Here is a 22,260-nt window from a genome sequence, read left to right as displayed (position 1 = left end):
TATACTTAGCACCTATGTGGATTATTTCAAAGATCTTCCAGGATTATGTGAACAGATCCCTATGAAACAGTTTACAGATGTGACCTTTCCTAATTTCAGGTATTCTGTCATGTATAGGGAAGGAGACAGACTTTACTCCTAGTTCCCAACACTGATGTACTCTCACGTCACCAGCTAGGTTTACTTCCAGCACTGAAATCCAGATGAAGATACATGTAGAACAAGTAGCAGGGAAATGAGCCATTCTCAACATCCATAATATATAGGTATACTGTTCTTCAAGGTGCTCATCGCTTTTCTCAATGTTATATCTTACTTTCTGGAAATGCAACCCCTAGAATTCCTATTTTGGACCACCTTTTTGCAGTTGTTTGTAGTTGTCACAATTCCACAATTGTTCATGGAGCCATAAAGAACATTTCAACTTATGAGATAAACCCATATTTTAAAAGACAGATAATTTGTCTACATCTATTTGGCACCGCAAAATGGGGAGAAGTATGACAATACCCCTTGGTTTTGATGGATCTCATGAGTCACTATCCTCTCCTTGAAAGGAAATAAAAAAGCAAGCAAAACACACCAGAGAACTGTGCATTATCATTTATAGCTGTGGATTTACAAGAGAAACAGTTCTTATACCTGAGCATAAGGGAGACAACATGCATGCAAACATCATTAGTTAGTGTACGATGACAAAGCAGCACAGTGTTGTCTGGTTTACATTCCATTTGGATGTTTTTAATCACAGAGAGTGTGATGGTGGGTAAAGATCGAAGGCAAGATGTGCAACACAGGAGCATAGACAGCAAAAAGCCATAGAGCTAGATGATCAGCTTTCAGCAGCTTTGCTGCAAAATCACATACCATCCCATTGTGGTGTATAGCAACTAGGAACAGTTTCAAACCTGGTGAGTCAGTTATGCCAGCAGCTCAATCTGCAACCCATGTGAGATGAACATTCAGATCTGAGTCAACTTAACACCACTGGGAATCAAGTGGCTTACCTCCAAATGTTTAAGTATGGATCAGGCTAAAAGTTCAAGCACTTGGCATTCCTCACTATACACCCATACCAATATTGACTGGAGGGTAAAACGGTGTGTACAGTAGTGTATATATATTGCTTTTTTCATTTTAAATTTGTTCCTCCCTTTTCTGCAACTAATATATTCCTATGAATAAGCTTAAATTCCAACTACTTCTTTTTTCAATTATGAAATTCTCCTTGTACACATCTCAACGAGCTGTATGCAGTTATTCTGAAATCAGGGAGGACAAACTGTGGCTATAAAGTAGCTAGGCTTGGGAACATGAAAATATAGATTAGTCCATACTACTATATTCACTGACTGGGGAACAAGCCCTGTTGTAGGCAGAGTATTCTGAGTAGACATGTGCAGCTCAGGTGGGTACTTCCAGAGGTCTCAAGGTTGCATGTGTCTTCCCCTAGAACTCAAGGGGGTATATGTGCCCCCAGAAAGCCAAATTGTAAAAGTGTTTGCTTTGAAAGAACTTTAGGACTTTCTAGACCTTTTCAGAAAATGGGTTTAGCACCTTGGACAGCTCTTTTCAAATATAATGTGGATTAGAGGTGTGTGATTCAGCCAAAAAGCATCCCATTTCAGGGTCCATTGTTGGCTGACCTCTTATTCTGTTTACCAGGAAGTTACTCAAAAGAAGAGGGGTATTGCAAAGATTTGGCCCATTGGCTACAATGAGAAACTTTAAAGTCTCAATTTTCAGTCATTTTAAGGCCTATCTGCATGAAACCTACCTCAGTTTTAGACCCCATTTAAAACTGCAGGCCTGCCAAGTTTCAAAACAATTCACCAATCTACTGATTTTTTAGAATAATTTAAAATTTAACTATCACCTTTTTAAAAATAAGACAAATTGCAAGAGAGGTTTCTAGGAATTGCAGTCACCAGTTGTGTCCTTCCCAGCCAATCAACATATAAACACAACCAGGCTTTTTACTGGCTGAGAAACACACACAGAGAGAAACTTGAACTCACCTCATGCTCTGAGAGGAACTTTTCAATGCCTGCCCTATGCAAGTGCTGCTGGGAAAGCAAGTTCCCAGCAGGGATCGCTCTGGAGGATTCTAGGAAACTTTCCCCCCAAAAATGGAGGGACACTGCTGCTGCCAGGGGAGGGAGAAAAGAAACAGCAGATTTAACCCCTTCCTATCCAGGAACCAATAAAATCTGGCTTCCTTGATCCATTTTGCTGGGCTTTGTGAGTCCCTCCTTCCCGTTCTGTTTTTGAACAAAATGGCCCACCAAATATTACAAATAATTTTCATTCAAACTGATTTGGGTTCAAGTCTAGTGTGGATTCACCATGCCCAACATGAAAGCCACCAACTGGGAGGAAAATTGTGATAAAGCCCATACCCAAATTAAAACAGGTTGGGGATACATGGATACGTTTTCTTGCTCAGGTCCTGGAAGACAAAAATGGGCTCTTAAAAATCACATTTTATAAATGGATGTATTGAGGACATAAAGATATTACAGGTATCCTATCTGTGCAGTACACTTGCCCCACTCCCAATGTATATAGAAGATTAAGATCATCTGAGGATGCCCTGCTCTTGGTCCCGACTTCTTCACAGGCACGACTGGTGGGAATGAGAGAGAGGGCCTTCTGAGTGGCGGCCCCTCAGCTGTGGAACCCCCTCCCCAGTGATATTAGAGCATCCCCCTCCCTCCTGGCCTTCAGAAGAAAAGTAAAAACCTGTCTTTGGGATCAAGCCTTTGGAGATTAATGATAGTGCAATAACAGCTACAAAATTTGTGCAACGATTATTGGAACTGCCTCAGATTACGATTGTGGATGACATGATTTTAATAGCAAATGCAATGTTCTTATATGTTCTATGTGCATTAATTTTAATTTTAAATTTTAACTTAAATGTATTTTAACTGTATGTTGTCCAAAGGCACTGAATAGTTGCCTATATGTAAAGCCACCTTGAACCCCCCCATAGGGTAGAGAAAGGCAGGATATAAATAGGGTAAATAAATAAATAGGCATGCCTTTGTTCTACCAGAGATGGAGAAATATCAGTTTTGCTTTCACAATTCAAGGTCTTTCTGTTGAATGTAAAAAAATAAATAGCGATTTTTGGACCTGATCAAAATTAACAGAATGAAATTTACATCCATCTGCTTTGGCCAAAGTCAATTATTATAGGTATTCTAGAGTATGGAGCTGGTCAGGTTGCATCTGCCTTCTATATTGTGCTAAAGACCAAGAGCCTGCCAAGGGGGATAAGAGGTAGCAAACCTAAATCAACCACTGACTACTACAGAGAGAAGCAAAGTTGATGTTTTAAGAGCTAAGTGTTGATTGTCCAGATGGGCAAATCTGTGAATTGCATTTTCCCCAGCAAGCCAGTTTTTAAATTCTCAAATACTTTCATTATTTGAGAATTATGAAAAAATACATATTTTATTTGAGAATTATGAAAAAAATTACATATTTTGGAAAGTTCTTCTCTAAGGAAGCAAACTAATTTCTCATCCACACAATCCTGGTGACTATAGTAAATAGGACAAAATTTTGTAAATGGAGACAGAAGGAAGAAGACTATTTGTAGGACAATGGCCAAATGGATTGCAGGAATGGTTGAGTGTTACTTTTAAGACTAGGGAATACAACAAGATATTGACACCATCCATAACTGAACAGTGGTAAGATGGTGCAATGGATCCCAGAGCACCATGCCATCACTGCTTAGATATGGGTGGTTTTGTCTCAGAAATAATTTTCCAAGCTCTGAATCTTGCAAACAAATCTTTCCTTCTAGAAGAGGGCTGAAAAGAACCATAGGATATTGAGTACTTCCTTATTAAATTGCCTGTAGCAGATTGTGAAATAATAAACACTCTGGATTCATCAGAACTATACAAATGTCAATTATGTATAATGCAAACTAAACCCTACATTTGTAATTAGTAGTTTGTCCTCCAGATTTCTGTTGCAAAAGGCTTGTAACTAGATGTTTGTGTTTTGTTAACCTTGGGTCCCACCTCAACAGGAAAACATCAACGCCTTTGTAAAAGCACACAACACATTGTGCACCTTGATTTCTGGGGACCTCTTTCCTCAGAAACAAAATAGGCAAGCTTGAGTTTCAAAAGCAATTTCCATCTTTACCACAAGAGGGTACTTTGATCTTTTAGCCAAAAGGGCTACACTCTGTGTTCCCAGCATTCATCTGTTTGTCAGCCTCTAATACCAATGCCTTTTCTCCTCACTACTGTTTTATTTATAGAAACACTGTTAAAACCATCTCAGCTGTGTCGCTACCATATGTGCTCCTGATTTCTTTTTAGGCAACGGGAAATCAGACTGCTCTGTCCTATTTCTTTGGAATTGACCTTCTCCTTGAATAGAAATGGTTGTCTTTTCAAAATGCAGAGAAAAAAATCTTCAACTTTCTCAAATTTCCTCTGGTTCATAAAAGTTCTTATGTATCAACGGAGGATCTGCACCAAACTGTTCTCTTACAAACTACCTTGGTCCATATTAATTTCCTTCGGGAGCCACACAAAGCATGCAACAGAGATGTGTCAATTCCCTGCTTTGTGCAAATCCAAGCTAGGTGAGAATGAACTATGAATCAGGACTACACTGAAGAAAGTGCTAAATCCTCTCTTTGTGCACTGATTTCATAACACTGCTATATGCCCCAATCTGGCAAGTGTATATGTATGCTTTTTCCAGCTGGATTAAACACCAGTTGGGGACAATTTCATCAGGAAAATGGCACAGGAAAAGAGTTTAAATACCCCTCTTCCCATGGTTCCAGTACATATTCCCCTCTCCTCACAATATCTGGTAGTCACCAAAAGTTAAATATGCATTCATGTTCTTCAGCACATGTAGCTTATCTACAGAAAAGAATGAAAAGGAGCATTCATGCACCTCCATCAGCCTATCCAATCTGGCTCTCAAACACTTGTAGGCTGTGAAAATGGTGATCCATTGCAGAGATTCTCTTTTGCTTCCAGGCTCTTCTTGGCTTTGAGTGCAGGTGACGCCTCGGGGTGGATGGAATCCAGCCGCTGTTCGCAACGGAAAGCTGTCAAGAAAGCTGTTCTGTAGTTGTTATTCATCCAGCCATAGAGGAGGGGATTGGCAAAAGTGGAGCACATAGCGATGACATGAAAGAGCGTGTAGATCAGTTTGTACTCCTGCAGATCCAACACTTTGCTGTCAATATCACTGACAAGCTGAAAGATGTGAAAAGGCAGCCAGCAGACTGCAAACACCACCACGACACAGACCAACATCTTGGTAGTTTTCCGACGCCTCTGGTGGTAGTGATCATTCCCTGCCCCGGGACTGACGTGATTCTTTAGTTTACACCAGATACGAATGTAGGCATATGAGATGATCACGAGAGGCAAGACATACTGGATCAGAAGCATTGAGATACTATAGATAGTGCCATAACTGACCACAGCTTCTTTTGGCCAGGCTTCAGCACAAACTACCATCTTGAAATCGGGATTCAGCTCAATGGAGAAATACTCCCGAAAGATGGCCAGAGGGCTAGCTAAGAGAGCACTGCCACCCCAGGCCACCCCAATGATTAGGAAGCTGATTCTTTTAGAGATTTTGCTCTCCAAGTGATACACAATGCAGCGGTGCCGGTCCAAGGCAATCACAGTCAACGTAACTATAGATACCTGCACTGCAAGGCCTTGGGCATAAGGCACTAGGTGACACAGTACTGGGCCAAGCTTCCATTCTCCCAGTAATGTGTAAACTAAAGTGAAAGGGAGGCAAAGAGTGTTCACCAACAGATCAGCCACTGCCAAATTTGCAATGAAGAAGTTAGTCACAGTGCGCATGCTCTTGAACTTGATCACCACATGAATCACTAAAGAGTTGCCCACTAACCCTAGCAGGATAATAACACAGTAGGCACAGATAAGAATTATCTGTACCTCAACCGAATTTGTGCTGTCTTTGAGATCTTGTTTTGGATCAGTTGGCAGATCACTGTCAAAGCCTGGCAAGTTCAGTCTTGAGTACAGGTCCATTTTAGCTAGGCTTGTCCAGTTTCCTATTGTTTTTGATCGTCCAGTTAACCCCATCTTTCTTCTTTCAATTCAAAACATGGATTAACGTCTCACCTATGAGGAAAAGCAAGAAAATTGAGATGTTAGCAAGCTAAAAATGCAAAACTATAGACAGAAAAAAACATTCAAAATGAGGAAAAGTAAGAGCACGAGTTAGAATTAGATGTTGTGTTGGGGAGGGAGGGAGGTCCTAGGTTTCCAAAGAGCACAAATACCATCATAGATAGCAATTCATTGGAGAGGGATGCTTCCCTCTGCAGGCAGTGGCATTCTACACAAAAGGGCTAATGCAGCAAGGATGGCTTGGGGGGTAAGTGTGGAAAGATCATCCATTCCTCCTTACTTCATGTGTACATATTCCATATGCCTAAAATGTTAACACAGACTACTGCCATTAAAGGATTTTATCCTAAGCTTCTAAGGAGGACACCAAGACACTATGAACCTTCCAGTCTCAGGCAAAAGGTCCTGCTGCTGTATCGCTTTAAAATAAGTGAGCCTGAGGCAGGACATTCCAATGACATTTCATTCTGCTGAATCTAAAGCCCTTGCACTCACCTGTTCCATACAGAAATACCAAGACACCAAAAATAGCAAGGAAAGGGCTCACCAGCCAGTATATGTTTAGGTATCCCAGAAAATTGGTTCTGTTGTCTTAGGTGATTACCTAGGCCCTCTTTGCCTCCCAGCATCCTTACTCTGGACCTGGCTTCGAGGTTTTTAGATTATTATTTTGGTTGTGTGTCTTCAAGTCATTTCCAACGTATGGTAACCCTAAGGTGACCCTATTACCAAGTTTTCTCGGCAAGATTTGGTCAAAGGGGATTGTTGTTGCCTTTCTCTGAGACCAGGACAGTGGTCACACAGTATGTTTCACTCGCTGAATAAAAATTCAGAAACTTTTCTCAGAGTCATAGTCAAATACTTAACACTTAAACCACTACAACATATGATCTCTCTTTCAGAATATACCTAAAGTATATTTCACAAACATGAAGTCTGCCGACTGCTAATGTTCAATGATGCCTCTTTTAAAAATAATGTGTGGTCACATAATATGCATATGCTCATATTTACTTGAGTCTAATGTGCCATGGAATCTAATGTGTGCCTACATTTTCAAAATACTGAAACCAAAAGAAAAAAGGATTTGTTGGCAAATGTAATGTGCAGTGGCAAAAAGTGCACTCTTTGTAATTTGGCCAAAAGCAAAGGTGAACATTACAGTGGCTGCATGCTTATAATCCCTTCTCTAGAAACAAAAGTGTTGGAACACCAAAGCTTTCAGAAATGGAAAAGAAAACATTGGGGTGCATCTATGCTGTTGAATTTAACTGCTTCAATGCTATGGGGACATGGGGACTTTACTCTGGGATCATTGGGGCTGTCAAAGAATGCTGATGCCTCACCAAACTACAAATTCCAGCATAGCATTTAGCCACGGCAAAAATTAGAGGTGACATCCCTCAAGGAGGGGCTCCAGGTGCTCCTGAAGTAGCTTCCCCCTTTACTTTGGCTCAGCACTAAGATTACCATATTACACAAATCTAATGCACACCTTAATTTTAGAAATGTAATTTAGCCAAAAACAGATGAGCATTAGATATGACATTTACTTCAAAGTGTTTATAAAATCATAAGCCTCTTGACATCAATGTCCAATATGTTATGCTGTGTGTGTGTGTGTGTGTGTGTGTGTCAAGAGCAACTTGAGACACTGCAAGTCTCTTCTGGTGTTAGAGAATTGGCCATCTACAGGGACACTGCCCAGGGCATGCCGAATGTTTAACGTTTTACCATCCTTGTTGGAGGCATCTCTCGTGCCTTTACATGGGGATCTGGAGCTGACAGAATCCGCTTTCCCTGGATTCGAATCGCTGACCTGTTGGTCATCAGTCCTGCCGGCACAAGGGTTTAACCCATTGCATCACCAAGGGCTCAATATTTTATGTTGTGGTTCAACTTACACAACTTATTAACACAGCAAAGTGTATGGGCAAACAAGTGTCACAGTTGCATCAGGTGGTTTGCACACTTGTCTTTTCAGTATTTCATTGTTATTTGCTATACTCTACTGCAGCAGAAGCCAATCTCTGATAGTCATGTCTGCTTTCCAAAAATGACTTTTATAACCCAAAAACAGGCATAGGAGAATAAATTACATTGGCAAGCTATGCCTCCAAATGGTTATGTGGAGTGTGGTTTGCAAATAGATTTTTTCTTTTTACAGGGCTTGTGGAAAGTCAGAAACACACACAGCCCATGCTTTTACCATTTTTGCCAAACAGTAGAAGTAAAAAATCATGCAGTTGCCCAGGTACTGTTGGACTACAACTCTCTGGATCATCTGCTTTGATAATTCTGGGAGTTTTAGTCCAATGGCACCTGGAAAACCACACAACTGCCAATGCAATTCAACAGGATCCGAGGAAATATTTTTTTTTTATTTCCTATATTTCTACCCCATCTTCTCACTCTCAAGGGGAATCGGAATGGTTTACAGTTTGACCACTTCAGTGCCACATTGCAAATACACAGTGTATAAATATAATACAATACAAATCAAAGCACATTTAACATAAAAATACAAGACAAAATCATACAAAGCATCATAATGTCCAGAAATAAGATATAACTAAATATTAAGCATTAGAAACATTTAAAACCAATCACAATTATTGTGGAGAGTCGTCAATTAAATAGTATATTTTGCTAAGCTCATATTCCCAAATTAGTCTGCTTTCCACACTGGCATCTCAAGCTTGAGCAGTCTTCCCCCTGGAAAATTCCCTGTCCCTAATACCTCCATCTCCTCCTGCCTCTCTCCAATGACAGAGTTTATCTCGACAGGCTCCAGATCTTATCACTTATGGAGACTGCAGCTTGCTTTTCTTATAAAACAACAGGACATTATCATCAAATGTATTTGCGCAACTATGAAAGTATCATCCACTTATCTATATTCTGCTGCATGTCCATGCACTGTGAAACAGTTTCCAAACTAAGTAAACACAGCAAAAAAAGCTACATATGGCTTTGTCGCCTGACACAGAAATTACTTTCCTTGGTTGAAGGACTCTTCATGCATAAAGGGAAATATTGCATCTGAAACACCTCTCAGTCATTCTGCACCTGGGAATGAAGTTGACCTTTGTGACCAGCAACATACTGTTCTTGTCACTGAAGATTTAAAAATGATATCCTCCAGTCAAAGGAGATTTTAGAAGCAATGTTTCAAGTAGGGGAAAACCAAGAAAATAGTCCTGCTTCAGCCCCCACAGTCAATGCCCTTTTAACTGACTATAGGACTGTTTAACCGTGATATTTCTGACTATTCAGACAGCTATAATATACAAAGGGGCTTTATTTTCCTCCTTCAAAATGCCAGTATAACAGAGCAGCTTGCTTCAAATAGTAGAAAGAAACTGTACACTCAAATAACCCGTTTAATGCTGTGAAGTGATTTTTATAGCACATTACCCTTGAAATTAAATTTCAAATATATTTTAAAATAGCCTGAGCTAACCTTGGTGTGAGCTGGTATTTGAAGAACACAATAGAGAAAGAAGAAGAGGCACTATCCTATTATTATATTTGTATCCAACAGAACTCTTCAGCTAAAGCCCAAAGAAAAGGAAGTTCCCATTCTTAGTTCTACACACTTTTAATCAAATTGTCTGCTGCTTTGTTCACATAATCCAAAAGGTGAACAACTTCTGGTCCTCCAAATGTTGTTAAACAGCAATGCCCCAGCCTAACATCAACGGATGGTGGGCCCATGTCAACAGAGAAGTGGATCTCCTCTATATTTCCCTATGAACTGTAAAGGAGCTGTCCAAAGTAGTTAACTCTATCCCTCAAACTGATTCAGGAATGTAGATAAGCCCTCTACTGTCTAGATCCATGATGACGAACCTATGACATGTGTGTCAGCACTGACATGCATAGACATTTTTGATGACACGTGGCTGCATGCAGCTGCATACAGAGAAGTTTGGGTCTGCATCCCGAGAAGGACATTTCATCCTCGGCTCCTTCATAGCCAGGTGCAGAAGCCGAGGATAAAACATTTACAGTAGTGTAGCATCTAGTTCTGGAACTTCCAGTTAGGCCGTTAGGGAATCTTTGGCCTCACTTCCGGCCAGGGGCACAGGGAGCAGTGGAATGCCATGGGGGACACATCTCTGGGGGCCCTGTGATCCATCACCAGCAACCACATAATCACAGCAACCATCATCCAATTTACTGTTCTGGGGTGTTGTGGATTTCAAAGTAACCATCATTACTGAGAAAAGTGAAGGGAGGAGAGAGCTGGGAGAGGCGAGAGTCTGAGTTATGGGTGCAATTTCCTGCCATATATTATTATTATACATTTTTGTTATTTAAACTATAAATATCGCAAAATTATAGGGTTTTTTTCTTGAAGTGACACCCCACCTAAATAATGCTTGCTTTTTGGTGAACTTTGACACACCAAGCTCAAAAGGTTGCCCATCACTGGTCTAGATTGAAAACCAGAGAAAAACTGCTGTCCAATTTATAGGAATCCTGCTACTTGCCACTGTGAAAGCCATCCACTGCATGGCTATCAGCCTCCTCCCAGCAGATTCAAATCAAGGAAAAGCTTCATGAGAATCACCATTCCTCTTATTGTTTCCCAAGCAACATCAAGAGCATCCCTTTGGATAGCTAAACCAGGAAATCCCAATTGGATGCCCCCTCACACACATGAGGGTCTGCCTCCAGTGGCAAACCAAGAATGGGCAACTTGGAAGTCCCTGAACAGACTCAGAAGTGGAGTAGACAGATCAAAAGACAACCTGGCAAAATGGAACTACCTAGAAGAATCCTCCACCTTGTGTGACTGTGGATCAGAACACACAACTCTGCACCTGCATGCTTGTCCACAATGCCCTGCCTCATGTACAGAGGAAGAATTGTTTAAAGCTACATACAATGCAGTCACTGTTGCCTGGTTTTGGTCAAAAATTATTTAGCTGCTTGTGCTCCTTCTATTTTTAATCATACTTATGTTTGAAATGCTTTTGACATGAAATAAATAAATAAAACCAATTGCCACTGTGGTCTAGCCAACCACTGGTGAGGAATGCTGGGGGCAGCAATCCAACATCCAGAAGACCACACTTGCCTATGGTGAAAATCTGGAGTAGTGTTTGTTTGTTTGTTTATTTGTTTGGAGCATTCACATCCCATCCTTCTCAACCCCCGAAGGGGGACTCTGAACAGCTTACAACTGGCAGTCATTAGATGCCGACAAAGAAACAGTTAGAGCACAACAATTAACATAAACAGGTCAACAGCAATAAAAAAATACATTAAAAAGCAATAAAAATACATTAAAAATATTGGCCCTTAAAATATTAACACAACCAAGTCTGAGTCCACAAATCCAAATCATAGTCCAGAGTTCCAGTCCAAGGTCTCTTAATTGACAATTCTCACGGGTCATTAGTTACTCAGCCAGCTGCCTGAATGCTTGGTCCCAAAGCCAAGACTTGAGGTTTTTCCTGAAGGAGAGGGGAGAAGGAGACACCCTGATTTCACTGGAAAGTGCATTCCACAGGCTTCTGGATGTTGGATTGCTGCACCCAGCATTCTGAGTACTAATCCATAGTACTCAGAAGGACATCTATGGGCAGACTTTCCACATTATATCAAGGCAAACTGGGCAACTTTTTCTAATATGCATTTAATTTGTCAGAACTCCTTCAACTACTTATTGTTCATTACAGATAACAGTAATGTAGAGTAGGGACAATGCTTTCTATAGAAATACATACCATAGATTTGTTTCTATAGAACACCCACCTTCTTAACACTGCAACTCTATATCTACTACCCTGGAAGCAAGTCTTTTTCAAAGCAATAGGGTTTGGTTTTTTTAGTAGGCATATATAGCATTACAATGTCAGACAGTTTTCAGCAATCCTATTTATATGAACAAGGAAATTCAGCTGCTCCCATTGTGGGCTGAAGAACACATCCAGAACTGTATGTTGTGACAATGACAACAGAATTGGAGGCATGTTTGAAGTACAAGTAGAAAGGTTGGGTTTGTTAAGAACTGGTCCTACTTTCATGTTAAACATTTCAATTTCTGCATGAAGCATTTTATCTGGAACTCCCATAATTCTTTCACTCACTTCACACTGGGAAGTAGCAACCAATAGTGAAAGGATCAAGGCAGTGACATCTCCGGCCCATCCCCTGTTTGGGTATCAGCCAGCACGCCAATGACGTAAATGAAGAAATAGTTTTCTAAGATCCACAGAGACATGCACAGGAACACCACAGCAAGCGAGAGTCCAAAAGTGGCAGGCTAAAACCCAGAACCTCAATCAATGGCTGATACCAAATGAGAGACTCCCTCCTGGGCACACAGAAAACTGGGCAACTTGGAAGCACTGAACAGGCTGGCACCATTAGATGCAGAGCTAGCCTTAAGTAATGGGGCTACAAAGTGGAATCCATGACTTGTGAGTGTGGAGAAGAGCAAACTACAGACCACCTGCTGCAATGTAACCTGAGCCCTGCCACATGCACAATGGAGGACCTTCTTACAGCAACACCAGAGGCACTCCAAGTGGCCAGCTACTGGTCAAAGGACATTTAATCAAATACCAAGTTTGCAAACTTTGTGTTTTGCTTGTTTGTTTGTTTTTAATGCAATACAACTGTTTGGTTCACTCCTGACATGATAAATAAATAAAGTGCATCTAATAATATCTGAGGTGGGGAGCCAATGATGTTTTTCTAATATGACAGTAGCCAACCATCAAGAAATTGGAACAAGTCTAGGAAGCATCATTTTGAGGAGCACGGTCCTACTGTGTTGGGTTTCTCAAAAAAAAAAAACCTTGAATCATAACAATGCTGTCAAGAATGTAGAGCTGGGTTGGGGGATTCTGGAATCTAGTCCACAAAGCAACATCTTTCAAGGAAGCTCTACACAGAGGAAAATATATCTATAGGTGGCATGAAACCAAACAGCACAATATGGCTATTATTATTCAATTCAGCTCCTACTTGGTGATAATAAAAAGAACTCCTACCTGGTATTGAACTTGGTTGTGCCAACAGGCCAACATGGGATGCTTATAGTGGCACTCTCCAGAGATTTGGGACTCCAATTCCAATAAATGCCGTCAGTACAAAAAGCAAGAATTACGGGTTGTGCACCATATCCTGGCTACTCCCACAGAAACGCTGCAACCTTCATCTTCATCTCAAGGCCTGTCACTGAAGCTGTCTAGATTATCCAATAGATGTAGATCCTGTTGATACAAGGGAATGCCATGGGCAGTACTATGTTACCAGAATCCACCCTTTGTGGAAAGCAAACATGCCCTGAGAATTGTTTCTTTAGATGCAATTTTGCATGCATGGAGGCAAGTTCTAGTCCAAGTCAATGATAACCTAATGAGCCATCCTAGCCTTATTGAAATTCTATAGCACTTCTCTCTAAGGCAATGGCCTTGGTACAGTGCATTCCCATAATTTATGTGTTCTGTTCTTTATGGATACCATATGTGGGAAGCACAGATATTTTATCCACCAAAAAAAAAAACCATAACTGCAAAGCATCCCAGCCACTGTTTGCGGAGGAGAACAAAATTGGATCAAGACATTCTGCTGCCTAAGGCAAAAGACACCCATAGTGATGATAAGAATGGCAGTTGGTTCTTATTTCAACCCTGGTGATAGATTGACATCTCCCACAACAACTGAGGTTACCAGGGCAACTTAAGAAAAGCAATAAGATGTGAAATGAAATGGGTTGAACTGCTGGCACTTCCTGCTCTGTCTTCCAACTGGCTCAGAAGTGGGAGGGCATGAATCTGTTCCAGATTCCAGTTGGTTTTAAAGCAGCTAGCCAAGATTGTGAACCTGTTTGAAGGACAAAATTCAGGGCCACAGTGGCACAATCGGTTAAACCTTTGTGCTGCTGCACTACTGACCTGAAGGTTGGCAGTTCAAATCCATGGGACAGGGTGAGCTCCCACTGTTAGCCCAGCTTCTGCCAACCTAGCAGTTCAAAAACATGCAAATGTAAGTAGGTACCACTTCAGCAGAAAAGGCATAAGATGCTCCAAGCAGTCATGCCAGTCACATGACCAGGAGGTCACAAAACAGGCTCCTTGGAAATGGAGAACAGCACCTCCCCCAGAACCAGAAATGAAAGAAGAAGCCTCTGCCTTTGTTTGTGTTTGTGTGTATCATTGATTTTAACAAGGCATTGAATGTTTGCCGGTTTCTGTTTACACTGAAATCCACTCTGAGTCCTCACGGGGAGAAGGGCAGAATACAAATAAAGTGTTGTTGCTGTTGGTATTATTATTATTATTATTATTATTATTATTATTATTATTATCTTGGACAGCTCCTCCAAAGTTGTAACTAGTTTGGACGTTCCCCATTGCTTCCCAAAACCATCCGTGTTTGAGTTAAGCTTCCTGTTTTATCTTAATTTGAAACAGAAAGGACACAGATACTTCCAAAAAGTTTTCACAAGTGATTCAAATGACATTTTAATTTAGACTTGTGAAATGCATGTTCACGTCTCCACTGAACCATAAAATTCACAGGCCTGACTACTGACTACTGTCAGTCCCATTCTCACTTAGCCTAGCTTGCTTTCTAACACTATTGTGGGAAGGAGAAGAACCATGTATGCAGCTTTAAATCTTCTTGATGACAAAACAGGAGCTAAACATAATGCATATATAACAATAAATAATTTAAAAGAAGTTATCTTAGGAATATCACACCCCATCACTGCTGAATTACTATACCTTTCTTGAGACTTTTCAAGCTGGAAATGTTACATCTTGACACATGCCGAAACATTTGGAGATCTATGGCAAGGATGTCAGAGGTGCCAAAGCTAACACTGTATTTGAAGTCATTCACATCTATTGAGAATTGGAAGGAAGGGAAAGCAAATGACAGTTGAAATGCAACTGCAAATCCATCTTCTTACACAACTCAGATAGACTGGCACCCTGGGTATTCAGAAAGAGATCATGGTTATTCTCGTGTGCACCCAAGAACAAAGTTTCAAAAGTGACTTTTAGGGCAAATTAATATAATGGAATATCAATGTCCTTCATAACTTTGTAGCAGTAGGATGCTGCTCTTGGAGCCAGAATACTATCTTAACACTTCTCAGCAATACATGGTCTCAGCTTGTTATTATATTCATCATCCTTAAAGTCACCTCCTGAGCTCAGGAATAGAAGCACAATGAACACTAAAAGGATATTAAAATTGTTCTTAATCATGTTTATTCAGGATGTCACCCCATTCAGAAGGGTTTTATTAAAATAGTAACCAATCGAGTATAATGGCTTGTTGGACTTGTTGCTCAAAAATGTCCAGATTTCGGTTCAATTGGTGTAAGGATAAGTGAGGTAAAACATCAAGGAAAATGAAAATCAATGAAAATGAAGAATGAAAATTTCAAAAATGCAAAACTAATGAAAATTAATTATTTTTATTTACATGAAACCTTTCCCAAGATTTCTACTTTAATCTTTTGCAAGTATTGACAGTAAAAAAAATGGAACTGAAAGGTACATTGGCAATTCTCCTCCTGCTGCTATGATGTGCCTCTTCAACTTGATTCTGAATTGTGAAAACCCTTTCCTAAGGTCTTCTTGGCATGATTAATCATGGGGAGGTTGGTCATTGCTCTCCCTTCAGCCTGAGAGAGCAAACCTTGCCCAAGATCACCCAGCAGGTTTCTATGACAGAGCAGAGATTGAGACCTGAAGTCTCTCGGTGTCTAAATCCAACACTCAAACAACTGTATCACCCTGGATTTATCAGCAATGCATACAATTAGATATTGAGATATAGGTTACACATATAGATTAGACACCTGTATACTGTTTCAATACCATCTAGCACAGCAGTTCCGAAAGTGTGCTCTGTGGAGCCCTTGGAGCTCCACAAAGCATACTGAGGGGCTCTGCAGTTTCCTTCTTCTCCCCCTCCTCTCCATCCAAGCTTGTCCTTCTTTTTCCTGCTCCTTCTCCTCCCCTCACCCTCAAAAGCCTTTTTTCCTCACCTTCTTCACCCTTCACCACTCAGATCTTTTTTCCCTCACCTTCCTTGCTTCCAAAACCCTATATATATATCACACACACACACACACTATAGACGCCTCCTTGGTCATGTGGCCGGCATGAGTGCATTGAGCACCATTACCTTCCCGCCAAAGTGGTACCTATTGATCTACTCACATTTGCATTTTTTTGAACTGCTAGGTTGGCAGAAGCTGGAGCTAACCCCAGGAGCCCACCCCACTTCCTGGATTCAAACCACCAACCTTGCGATCAACAAGTTCTGCAGCTTAGCAGTTTAACCCATTTTGCCGCCATGGCCCCCTACTAGGACTAGTTTATTAACTTTTGTTATTTTTTGTACTCTCCTTGAAAGTTTACCATCATACTGTTGGTATTTAGATTGGCCTTTAAAAAACGCTACTGCCCAACTGAGTCACTAGACACTTTGCTTTCTCTTCATGGATGGAGGTCAAAGAACCCTACATTTATTCCCAATCAGAGAGAGAGAGAAATGTCAACTGTGACCTTTAAAATAAAGCAATGGAATGACATAGAATGTAAAGTCTTCCTTTATTTGCAATTTGTTTTTGTTTTTCTCCATTACTTCTTCAGGCTTTCCAGCCCCATCAATACAAAGCGATTGGCTAAGGTCTTCTCTGTTGCTATCAAATTTTTATATCCTTGTTAAAGTGTTCTGCCGAGTTAGCTTCCTCTGAGAAATCTTGGCAGTATAAATTAAGAAGAGAAATACACGTACTTTGGAATCTGAGAAATGCAAGCAGAGGACAAATGGCATTTGGTCGACAAAAGCTGAAATCAGGACAGATTGGGATTTTGGGGCATCCTATGTTTTGCTAAGAAACCCATTGTACTATATCTAAAATCTTAGTCCCCCGGAAGATAAAGTGGCCTATAAATAAAGATGATGATGATGATGACGATGACGACAATGATGATGATGATTTGATACATAACAAAATAAGTACACAGCAAACAAGATCAGTATGCTGGCTTTTGTATTCAATCACATGTTAGACACTTCCCAATTGTCTAGAACTGTGTGATGTATTGGCAAATAATGCATGCAGATCCAAGTAGGATTGCCTTTTATAGTTAAGAGATTGTAATTTTGTCAGTGACAATTGTTTTTAAGTGCAGGCCAAGGTCTCCAGGAACTGCACCCAGTGTGCCAATCACCACTGGGACCACCTTTACTGGCTTGTGTGAGAATCTTTGCAATTCTATCTTTAAATCCTCATATTGTGTCAGCTTTTCCAGTTGCTTCTTGTCAATTCTGCTGACACTTATTATTATTATTATTATTATTATTATTATTATTATTATTAATATTTGAAACACAACAAGATGAGTCCACAGCAAACAAGATCACTCTGCTAGCTGTTGTATTGGATCACATGTCAAACACTTCCCAAGTGTCTAGGACTGTGTGATTTATCGGCAGATAACGCGTGCAGATCCCAGTAGAGTGGCCTTTTGCAGCTGGCAGATGGTAATCTTGTCAGTGCCAATTGTGTTTAAGTGCAGGCCAAGGTCTTTAGGCACTGCACCCAGTGTGCCGATCACCACTGGGACCACCTTTACTGGTTTGTACCAGTTGCTTCTCTTATTATTATTATTTCTCTTGTTGTTCTTGTTGTTGTTATTATTATTAATAATAATTATGGATGGGTTATTGCTCAGAACCACATTGCATTGTATCTATTATCCATTTATGTGTGTGTGTGTGCGCGCGCGTGTGCGTGTGTGTGTCTTTTTTTCTTCCTAAGCATTCCACGGTTTCAGTAATCTTCACTCTGGACTAAAATTGTGTGTCCTTCACACCTCACCATTCTTGTCCATTCAAATATATTTCAAAGTCTCATTCTAGCAATTTAAAATATCCCGAATACTTTTCAACTCGCCATGTCTAACTCTAGGCCAGTGATTCTCAATCTGAGGGTCACGGTCCCTAAAATAGAATGAGAGCCCCCAAATTATGGCTTCTACGGTCAATGGTAAACAATTTGAGGAATTACCTCACTTTTCCTCGAAGTATTATAGCACCGTTTCTCAACCTGTAGGCCGGGACCCCGGGGGGGGGGGTTGCGAGGGGGTTTCAGAAGGGTTGCCAAAGACCATCAGAAAACACATATTTCTGATGGTATTAGGAATCCCTTTTGCATAGTTGTTTGGATTCACAGTGCCCTCCGGATGTAGGTGAACTACATCTCCCCTAAATCACTGTCAATTCATCCCAGATCCCTCTAATATTTTCTGTTGGTCATTGAGGTCTCTGTGTGGGAAGTTTGGCCCAATTCTATCATTGGTGGGATTCAGAATGCTCTTTGGTAATAGGTGAACTATAAATCCCAGCAACTACAACTCCCAAATGTCAAGATCTATTTTCCCCAAACTCCCAAAAGTGTTCACATTTGGGTATATTGAGTATTTGTGCCAAGTTTGGTCCAGATCCATCATTGCTTGAGTCCACAGTGCTCTCTGAATGTAGGTGAACTACAACTCCAAAACTCAAGGTCAATGCCCACCAAACCCTTCTAGTATTTTCTGTTGGTCATGGGAGTTCTGTGTGCCACGTTTGGTTCAATTCTATCATTGGCGGAGCTCAGAATACTCTTTGATTGTAGGTGAACTATAAATCCTTGCTACTACAACTCCCAAATGAAAAAATCAATCCCCCTCCCCCCACAACCCCACCAGTATTCAAATTTGGGCATATCGGGTATTTGTTCCAAATTTGGTCCAGTGAATGAAAATACACCCTGCATATCAGATATTTACATTCATAACAGTAGCAAAATGACACTTATGAAGTAGCAACGAAAATAGTTTTACAGTTGGAGGTCACCACAACATGAGGAACTATATTAAGGGGCCACGGCATTAGGAAGGTTGAGAACCACTGATCTATGCCAATGTTTGGAAAGCAGACAAAATGTTTGAGAAAGAGAAGGGTTAACAAAAAAAAAGAGTTTTGACACTCACAACAATCTGATCCATTATTAATAACAGACATTAGGGTTAGCAGAGATTATCCCAGGTTTTAACATATGCAACATATTTTTCCTTTCTGCATGTTGAGCTGACACTGGAAAGGATAGTCAAAATCCCTGTGGCTTTTCTTCCAGAGCCGCTGACCCAATCTTAACTAATAACCTTCTTAAATGGGACAGAAAAGAGGATCCCATTAAAAACATGCATGGAAAAAAGCTGTGTGTTACAAAACCTTGGCTGAAAGTTCCATACAGAGTGAGCGCTTGTAAACACGAAACCTATCTCCATTGATCCTATCCACCCTGGATTTAAAAATAAACATGCAATTCCAAAATCAATCAGTTGACATTTTCCAGAGATAATCTAAGTACTTTTGGAAAGGAAAACAAACAAACAAACAAACAACAATAACCAGAAAGAAGCTGCTACAACAATGCCAGATAGATTCTTTCTAGGAGAGTTTATTTCACCTGTCCATGTTGAAATCCCTGGGCAGAGAGGCTGTGGGTCTCCTTCAATAAATAATTCATGAAGCAAGCGAGAGGAAGGGTCTTCCAAGTTTCCTGCCGTCTTTCGGGTTGGGAAGAGGAAGCCAAAAGGCACCCAAACAACATCCCTGCTGCTTCCTTGCTTGCTTCCAGAGCTCTCTCTCTCTCTGTGCTTCTGTCTCCCTGGCAGGCGGATTTCTACTGAAGCCAGGAGGAGACAGGGAAGAGAAGTCGGGAGGAGAGGAGACCAAAGTTTCAGCGCCTGGGAAGGCTCTCCAGATGTGCAGGGAATACAACTCCCATCATCCTCGCCTCCCGATGGGAACTGAAGCCCCGATGGCAAAGGACGCTCTGCTCGAAAAGGTTGGAAGGAGCCGAGGAAGGTGCGGGAAGTAAGAGCCACAGGATGGATAGGAAGGGATGGGAAAGGAGAGTTTGGGAGAGGAGGGGGCTTTGGGGTGAGCACCCCTCCGCTTGGAGCAGACCCACAGGAGTCTCCCTCTTCCCTTTTCCCTTCCAGCTATCCACAACGTTGATGCCTAAGCTGCTTCTGTGCGAAAGGAGGCTTTCCCAGCTGAGCCCCGATAGCGACTCCTACAAATCTTGGCTCTGCTCCCTTCTCAACCCCCAAATGGGAGGGGAGAGCAGGGAAGGCGGTGGAACTTACCTGCTGGAGTACCTGGGAGGAAAGACAGAGAGCAAGCCGACCTCTGGGGGAGACTTCAGGGACCAAAGAGGGGAGCAGCCCTAAGAAACACCCATTTTACTCCAGCTACTTCAGTGGTTCTCAACCTTCCCAATGCAAGGACCCCTTAATACAGTTCCTCATGTTGTGGTGACCCCCAACCATAAAATTATTTATGTTGCTACTTCACAATTGTAATTTTTCTTCTGTTCTGAATCGTCATGTAAATATCTGAAATGCAGGATGTATTTTCATTCACTGGATCACATTTGACACAAATACCTGAAACACTCAAATATGAATACTAGTGGGGTTGAAGTTGAGGTGATTTGTCATTTGGGAGTTGTAGTAGCAGGGATTTATAGTTCACCTGCAATCAAAGAGCATTCTGAACTCCACCAATGATGGAATTGAACCAAACTTGGCAAACAGAACTCCCATGATCAACAGAAAACACTGGAAGGTTTGGTGGGCATTGGCCTTGAATTTGGAGTTGTAGTTGAATTGTGGTGTTGGAGGAAAGTTTTGAGAGTGCCTTGGACCCAGGCCCGTAGCCAGGATTTCGATTCAGGGGGTGGGGGCTGAGTTTTATTTCGAGGGGGGGCTGAGTCTGAGTGAAAGAGGGTCTACCCTAGCAAACCTTTCGTATCATTATCCCAATACCCCCATGCATATGGGATATATTGAGTATGGTAATCAGATCATGATATGAATAAACATAACAGTTTAAATAATGCACCAGTAAGGCCTTTTCGCGAACCACCATGAGAATTTCGGGGGGGAGGCTGAAGCACCCCAAGGCCCCCCCCCCCCCACCCGGCTACATGCCTGCTTGGACCATGAGAAGATCCAGCCCATCAATACTTCAGGAAATAAAGCCTGACTGCTCACTGGAGGGAAGGATATTAGAGGCAAAGATGAAGCACTAGCACTTTGGCCACATACTGAGAAGACAGGAAAACTTAGAGAAGACAATGATGCTGGGGAAAATGGGAGGAAAAAGGAAGAAGGGCCGACCAAGGGCAAGATAGATGGATGGTATCCTTGAAGTGACTGGCTTGCCCTTGAAAGAGCTGGGGGTGGTGACGGTCGACAGGGAGCTCTGGCATGGGCTGGTCCATGAGGTCACAAAGAGTCAGAAGCAACTGAATGAATAAACAACAACAACAGATTGGCAGAAGCTGGGGCTGACAGCGGAAGCTCACGCCGCTCCCCAGATTCGAACCTGTGACCTTTTCAGTCAACAAGTTTAGCAGTTCAGCGGTTTAATCCACTGGGGGCTCCCTCTTTTGTATACCAAGGGGATAACTTCCCCCATGCTTTGGGGATTGTGCCACTTCACAGTGCACTGGGAACATGCTTTTTTAAGTCCCTTTCTGTTAACTATGGCAACCAAAGCATCATCCACATACATTCAAAAGGAGCCTGTTAGGGAGTTGGTTGAAACCTTAGTTGTTGACCTATTCATTTTGTCTATGCAGGGAGTTTTGCGAGTTTGTTTGTCTTTCACCACCCACCATCATTTACCTGCAGTCAAAAAACTATTACAACAGAGAAATGCCTTCTCACGTTATTTTGTTATGTGCATGAACTGCCACTTGATTTGGAGTGCATCTACACTGTAGAATTAATGCAGTTTGACACCACTTTCACCATCATGGCTCAATGCTATGGAATCTTGAGAACCGTAGGTTTAAAAGTTCTTTAGCTTTTTCTGCCAAAGTATTCTGGTGTCTCACCAAACCACAAATCCCAGGACAAATCCCATGGCATTTGATGTGGTGTCAAGTGGGGTTTTACAATGGTGGCTCTCACAGCTTGCAAATCCACGAGGCATTTGTATTTCAGATTAGCTCCATTAAAGTGAAATGCAACTGAATAAGGGC

At 41.4% G+C, this 22,260-nt stretch overlaps 1 protein-coding gene across 5 annotated transcripts; it reads right to left on the bottom strand.

Moving 5' to 3' along the window:
- Positions 1-588: 588 nt before the first annotated feature.
- On the bottom strand, positions 589-20,458 carry NPY2R (neuropeptide Y receptor Y2). 5 transcript variants are annotated; one of them, XM_067468698.1, is made up of 5 exons: positions 19,672-20,291; positions 14,915-15,034; positions 14,081-14,147; positions 13,175-13,396; positions 589-6,155 (listed from the first exon to the last, which is right to left on the bottom strand). In XM_067468698.1, the coding sequence occupies exon 5, from the start codon at positions 6,114-6,116 to the stop codon at positions 4,965-4,967; it is 1,152 nt and encodes a 383-aa protein (XP_067324799.1). In that variant the 5' UTR covers positions 6,117-6,155; positions 13,175-13,396; positions 14,081-14,147; positions 14,915-15,034; positions 19,672-20,291; the 3' UTR covers positions 589-4,964. The 5 variants fall into 5 exon arrangements, with proteins under 5 accessions (XP_067324799.1, XP_067324800.1, XP_067324798.1 ...); XM_067468699.1 differs by lacking the exons at positions 14,081-14,147; positions 19,672-20,291 and adding an exon at positions 20,357-20,458; XM_067468697.1 differs by lacking the exon at positions 14,081-14,147.
- Positions 20,459-22,260: the final 1,802 nt, after the last annotated feature.

This window comes from Anolis sagrei, chromosome 5, assembly GCF_037176765.1.
Source record: "Anolis sagrei isolate rAnoSag1 chromosome 5, rAnoSag1.mat, whole genome shotgun sequence".
In the NCBI taxonomy this organism is placed as follows: domain Eukaryota; kingdom Metazoa; phylum Chordata; class Lepidosauria; order Squamata; family Dactyloidae; genus Anolis; species Anolis sagrei.
Note: the sequence above shows the minus strand (reverse complement) of the source record. Positions and strands in the feature narration are given on the sequence as shown.